Source organism: Helianthus annuus, chromosome 6, assembly GCF_002127325.2.
Source record: "Helianthus annuus cultivar XRQ/B chromosome 6, HanXRQr2.0-SUNRISE, whole genome shotgun sequence".
NCBI lineage: Eukaryota > Viridiplantae > Streptophyta > Magnoliopsida > Asterales > Asteraceae > Helianthus > Helianthus annuus.
This window is the reverse complement of record NC_035438.2, coordinates 133,666,581-133,673,811: the sequence shown is the minus strand read 5'-3', so window position 1 is coordinate 133,673,811 and position 7,231 is coordinate 133,666,581. Positions and strand designations below refer to the sequence as shown.

Below are 7,231 nucleotides of genomic sequence, written 5' to 3'. Positions count from 1 at the left end.
AGAAGGAACAGCAATGTATCGGTAGCAATTCGTGAGCAAGGGAACGTGTCACTACAATGTCCAAAGTTGACCTAGTCAAACTACACCTCATGGGCAATTCTAATGGAGACGATTCTAAAGGCATCTGATCTTTAGGAGCCGATAGATTTATCAACGGTAGAAGAGGAAAAGAGTTGACAAAAAAAACAATGATATTTCAAACATTGTTAGAAAACATTGCGCTACAAATTCTAGAAGATAGTGAAAGCTGAAGCGATGAAAAGTAAACGAAGTTGAATTTTTAGAATGCAATATTAGTTCATGTGTTCAAAATTATCCGGTTCCTTAGTTTGACGTAAATGTATCTGAGTCGTTTGAATTGCTAAAAGATAGAAGTTTGAGTCATATATGCTAAGGTTGTTTAGTTAAAATGGGGTGATTGTCGATTGTTTTTGGGCTGCTTTTCAGGATTTCAGATTTGTGGTAATAAGTGTGGCACAAAGTATGCTCATCTTCTAGTCGTTTATATTTTTGTGTATTCTACAATCAAGTCAAGCGGGAGTTGGCGTGCATAAGTTGAAGAGCTGAAGCGTAGTTCAAGGGCTCGGGTGAACTTGAGCCATGTACCAAGAAGTCGGTTGTTTGATCAAGTGTTTACCAAATGCGTCGCCAGTGAAGTAAAAAACAACCAAGGCAGTTCATTGGGCATTTGGAATGCTTTAGCGTCAACATTGGTGGGACGTGTTTTGATGAACTGGTGTTGCCGTTCGGTGATTTGATGCATGATGAAGAGCCTGTGTCGACCTATTAGGTGATCACGTTGACAAAACTAGCCATTTCAGTTTGTATGTTGATCTGGGACGAGATGGGTCTTGCGATTCTTTGAATTTTGAGTAGCGAAAGTGGTGGTGGCGAGAAGTTGATCGAGTTTACCAAGGATGGCAACCATGGTTTCTTCGAGTGGGGGTTTTATTGCATGGAGGCATGATGGAGGTGAATGAAGCACCGACCGACCCGAGATGATAAATCTCTAGAGACATATCATGATTTTCTCAACCAATGGTCGAAGAAATCATGATGATGATAAAGGTTTCGGCACATAAATAATGACTCCCAAAAAAACTAGAAATAAAAACGTTAGAAAAAAACCTTTACATAAACAAGAACACGGTGCTTACTATCTCTATTACAGGGAGTCATTAGTCCCATAAACTACGCTCTCTTTCTTCCAACTCACACCACACCCGATGGAAGGCGTAAAACAAGTTGGCCACCCATAACACTGTAACCACAAGAAAACATATTATTATTATTAGCATCACAAAAATGGAACAAAATTTAAAAGAAATCAATATGAGAACGCTGAACGCACCTTTGAACATAGTAATAGCAAAAGTCAGCAAGTATAAATGTTTGAACGATTTCAGAAAGGAGAACGATTGGAGGCCATAATCCGTAACCTAAAGCTGTCAACAAACCTCCCCTGGTATCTAGGACCTGTAAAATGTCAAATTTGGGTCAATGAACATAAGAACAAACGTCTTTCTGTGCCGATACTATCACCAAAGCAGAGATTATCATATGTAGCATAATAGGCAACAACAGGATCATGTTTGGATGTGCTTTTGTTGTTTAAAGTTGCAATCATCAGGTCATTAGAAAGTTCATAATTTTAGACAAATTTCCATTATTTAAAGAAATTTGTATATAGAACCTTTGTTTTAAAAAGCGCAAGGCCCACCGAGGTGAGACACGCACGCATCACATCACGAGGCGCAAGGTATTTATATCATAGTTATTAAAGGCGCTAGGCGCCTCGCCTGGGGCCTAGGCACAAAGCGCAAAAAAAAAAAAAGCAAGGGTCTGAGAAAAATAAAGCGCATAATGAAAAAAAAATTAAAAACATATTATGTATTAGAAAAAAGAATACTATTCTTTAAATAAAATAAACAAAATCTATTATATAACACTTTATATCATTTATTTAGTACCAAAAGTTCTAAAATATTAGTGTAGAAAAGTAGTTTTCCTTAGATAAAAGTACGGATCTGGCTAGAATCTTGCCGGAATTTAGAAAATTTGACCGGACTCTAGGAATCTCGCCAAAATGTGCACCTGAACCATCACCTAGAGAAAAGCGCAAGTTCCTCGACTTAAGGCGCAACTGCCTCGCCTCGCCTGAAAAATGGGCCTAGGCGCAAAAGGGCTTTTAACAACTATGATTTATATAATATTTTTTTATACTTTTGAAAGGTTTCTATCATCACGTACCCAAAATTTAGATAGTAACCTCTATCTCTATGTACAACCTAAAAGCTATACGCGCAACCTAAAAGAAGCCAGAATTTGCACGTGTACATCTAGTAAAAACCTAATTATTTAAAGAGCCATAAACATAATCAATTCATTCAAATCATGGTTTTAAAAAACGCTTGAGGCGTGCGCCTCAAGGCGCGCCTCGAGGCGAAACGGCCAAAAAACGAGTCTGCGAAACGACCAAAAAACGAGTCTGAGGCGCACCTCATGGGGTTTTTACTGCATATGCGCCTCAGATGGGCTGAGGCGCTAAGAAAAGCTGCGCCTCATGGGATTTTCATAATTTTTTGATGTTTTTGACTTTTTGTGTCAATTTCAAGCATTTCATGTCTTTTTTATGTATGTTTTTGATGATTTTGATGAATCTGATGATGAAATTAGTTAGTATTATTATTTTTATAATATATATAATTTTTATATTTATTTATTAATACCGCCTCGGCCTTACGCCTCGTTTCGCCTCAAGGCTTACGCCTCGTGAGGCAAAGGGAAAACGCCTCGAAACTCGTTTCCGTTCTTTTAAACCTTGATTCAAATGTGATTATTGCAACTAAAAGTGTCCCAAGAATCAGATAATCAGTTTCGAAACACAAACCTATACACCCTTTAATCTCGTAAATTTACTGCAATATGTATCACAACTACTAAAAAACCGAGATGTTGACTTTGCATATACCTGGAGAATCCAATGGGCACAACTTAGAAACCTTGCAACCCCTAAAGCAAAAACATAATGTGCCGTGAACGGTTCAACAATCTAAAACAAAAATAAACTCAAAGTTAGTAAAAGCAATTTAAACTGTCCAGCATATGACAACCACATTAGTGTAAATATACAAACCTTGGTATTTTGCATAACACGAAGTTGTGGCAGTACTGATACAGCTTCCATATAAACACAAAAAGCCCATAGAATCCTGTTTATAATGTGATGATGTGTTGTGGGATGAACCACTAGAGATAATAACGCACACGGAATCACCTACATCCACACTATCAATTTTGAGGGTTTGTAAAGCAACTGGTATTTCGAAACTTAAAGTAACTCGAACTTATACCGTCAAGTATCTGACCCGACTCGTTTTCGAACAAAATTTACGGCAAAACATAGACAAACTGAAACAACAACAACAACCATACCCAGTAAATCCCACAAATAGCAAAGCTACTTACAGGGTCTGGGGAGGGTGGGATGTAGACAGACCTTGCCTCTATCCCTACGGATAGACAAACTGAAAACGCACATGAAAATAAGCACAAAAACGTACTATATTTGACTTGACTCAATACCGAGAAAATTTATGTTGAAACGTGAACCAACTTGGATTTATAACGAAACGTACTTAAAAATAAGCACATAAGAAAATGCTGTTTTTTATGTTAAAGAATGGGACCACGTGTTGCGGCGGAGTCGAAACGTAAAGTAACTTGAATTTACACCACCTAGTGAAAACGTATTATATTTAACCCGACTCGTATCTGAACAAAACGTAGATCAACCAAAAACGTACATAAAAATAAGCACGAAAACGTATTATATGACCCACGTACATGAAAATAAGCATGTAAAACTCGAGGGGGTCAAAATGACATTTTACAAAGTTTTTAGAAAGCTGGGGGTGTAATTGACAATGCTAAAAATTGCAGGGTTGAATACACAAAAACAAAAACAAAAACCATGGGATGGATGACATTGTTGTAAACTGTATTGTCAAAGACGCAAGGCGCAGGCGAGGCGCATCGGTCTCGTCCGGAGCCTAGGCGCAAGGCGCAAAAAAAGCGTGGGCTGAAATTTGGTTGAACTCGCACGTCCTGCGAACACGAATGCAGCTCCGAAAATCCGGGCCCACGTGAGACAGTTTGCGCTGCGCCTAGGCGCGCGCTTTTTGCGCCTCGGCACCGTTTTTTCAAAAAAAAAACACATTTTTGCGCCTAGGCTGCCACCAGGCGCTTAAGGTGTTGCGCTTTTGACAACATAGGTTGTAAATTTAGCAAAGAAAAACAATAATAAAATAGAGCTTGTGTCTTAGGTACTATTCCTAAGACACCCCCTTTTGGTATATTAATAATAATAATATGATTACAAACTAACAAGTACGATTCAGAATATCAACAAACCGTTTTGTAATTAAGAAGCCGAAAAACTTACCACATAATGTATAGGAACGTTGTCTTTCTCGCGCATATAACTGGATTTTAGGTTGAAACGCATCATATAGATAACCCAAATTGTAGCAGCTAGTGTAGCGAGATCTAGTAAGGTGTGTACATCGTACTCCATTACAAAACTGCAGTAGAGTCTAGAGCCTAAGAATATAGCCGTAAGTTCCTGGGACTTCAGTGAAAGACCTGCAGTAAGACACCGATTAATAACACCAACACTTTATGTTATTTAACAAAAGGTTACTTGATAAACTAATAAATGATAATATAGACATACTAATATAAACACTGCAGAAAAGTAAATCGCATACGAAACAGACGAGTAAAACGTTATTTTATATCTATTTTGGATCATTTTCAATTAGTAACTTTGTTTTAAAAAAGTGTGAGACGCTGTGTTGCTCTATGTACAACCAAATAAGCTTTATGTACACACAGAAGATACATATATCTTGTCTTTTTTAAGTATCAGCCATTTTGTCAAGTAAACCATTCATAATTCTTTATCCCATTGATTGTTTTTACATATCAGCCTCCTACATACCATAGTTTTGACCATATTTGACCCAGATCACCCTGAGCGCCTTTTCAAACAGTGAAAACAGTCTAATAATCGCAAAAATAAAAAAATAAAAAAATCTCTTCCTTATCAAATTCTTCCAGATAAGCCTTAACATTTAAACGATCTTCCGTTTCTTCCAAATCAACCATGGTAAGTCTTTAAACAACGGTTGTTGTAAATTCTACACTTTTTTGTAGAAACATTATTAAAAACACCAAAACCTTACAACAAACTATACAAATTTAACATCACAGGCCATCATCATCATCATCATACTCGGTAAATCCCATGAATAGCAAAGCAAAGGTAGGGTCTGAGGAGGGTAAGATGTAGACAGCCTTACCTCTACCCCGTAGGAATAGAGAGGCTGCTTCCAGTGAGACCTCCGGCTCGATTGTAGTTTTGCATCAAGCCTCGGACATAAGGCACATAACTCTCAGCAATCGGGACAAAGACCGATTACTCGATTAGTGCATGTACCCTTTTGTCTTTCAGCTATCAACGCCACCACATGATGAATGATTAACCATCCTCAGCTTTTAACGTTATTTTCACGAAATTAATAAAATAACGTTAAAATTAGTGATGGCCCACACATATATATACATTATATGCGCATACCGCACGCGGGGCGTAAAATTTAACATCACAGGTAATAAGAGATAATCAGCTAAACTAACTAATTAAAAATTAAGCCCTAAACAACCCAATTCATCTCCCCAGTATCACAACAACCGTCGAAAATCACTACCAAAAATCCAAATTACCACAAAAAATTACTTAATTCCAGAACAATTTAACTAATTCTTCAACAAAAACCAAAAAGACAAGATAAAAACACATATTCACAAAAACTAAATTGCAGTTAACAAACAAATTGAACCAATAACGTATATTCCATATAATTCTGTTTACGATGAGTACAATTCAAAGCCCTAAACCCAATTGAAGTTGAGAAAATCATATCAAACGATAGAAATCAGATCCAAAAATGATAAAGAATATGTGAAATCCATAAGAATTGTAAGGGAGAAAAGGAAAATAGATATCTACCAGCGCAAGTTTTCTCGGTGGCAAGCTTGTAAATAAGAACAGAGATTCCGAGGGCGTGAACGGCCTCAGCGGCAATAAAGAGGTTGTCGTGATCATAAACGACCATGCGGATGAAAATGAGGGCGGCGATTGCGATGAGGAAGGCCAAGAGGACCTTGATCTTTGGTGGCTGCCTCCGTACCCATGTCCGTACAACCTGGATCGGCTTCTTCGTTGAACCCTTCATCCTCTTTCTTCAATATGATGATGATGATGAGTCTTCTTTTCTCTCTCTTCAAAATTTGCCTACGCCGCGTATGGGGGTTTTTCTGGTCGCTAACTTTCGGAAGCGTTTCTGTTTTCTTTCTTCTTTTTTTTCTTTATTATTATTAACTATTAATTAATAATTAATAATTAATTAATATAATTAATTTATATTTTTTTATTAACTATTAATTATCTATATATTAATTATTAATTAATTAATTATTATTATTAATTAATTTTATTTAAATTTAATTTAAATTTAAATTTAAATTAAATTAAATTAAATTAATTAAATTAAATTAAATTAAATTAATTAATTTAAAATCAAAACGAAACGAAATGAACAGTATTTTTTGTATATTATATTATAATAAAATATTCTAATAATTGTTATTCACTTTACCTTTTAAGTTTGATAAGTTTGGTGTCAACCGGTACTTGTATCAAAAATACCGGTTCAACGCTAAATGTCGGCACTGGATTGAGTTTGATAATCTTTTAGCTCGAGAAATTTGGTACTGCTACCCAGTACCATTTACTCATCCCTGATCATGGGTACCATACGAACAACAACGGTATCGTACACCTTTTCTTTTAGTTTTAGGGGTAGAGATGAGATCGGTGCCAACTGATACCCTGGTTATGGTATCAGTATATGAATGTAAAAACCGGTAGCGAACTGGTACCAGGAACGCCAAACGTTAGTACCGAACTGGTACTTAGGATCTTTCGGTTCAGGAAATTCGGTACCGGTACCTATTACTATTTGCTCATCTCTGACTACGGGTTTCTACCGAACAACATCATTACCATACAACTTTTTAGTTGATTTTCTTTCGGTTATTTTTTAGTGTTTTTTTCTACATTTTCTTTTTATTCTTGTCGGCGGTTCCATGTGCAACGTGCTTGTAT

At 36.6% G+C, this 7,231-nt stretch overlaps 1 protein-coding gene across 1 annotated transcript; it reads right to left on the bottom strand.

The window, feature by feature from the left end:
• Nucleotides 1-1,086: 1,086 nt before the first annotated feature.
• LOC110865933 (ER lumen protein-retaining receptor erd-2.2) lies at nt 1,087-6,403 on the bottom strand. Its single transcript, XM_022115278.2, has 6 exons — nt 6,074-6,403; nt 4,445-4,644; nt 3,137-3,277; nt 2,972-3,052; nt 1,352-1,476; nt 1,087-1,261 (listed from the first exon to the last, which is right to left on the bottom strand). The coding sequence occupies exons 1-6, from the start codon at nt 6,297-6,299 to the stop codon at nt 1,213-1,215; spliced, it is 822 nt and encodes a 273-aa protein (XP_021970970.1). The 5' UTR covers nt 6,300-6,403; the 3' UTR covers nt 1,087-1,212.
• Between the last annotated feature and the right edge of the window lie 828 nt (nt 6,404-7,231).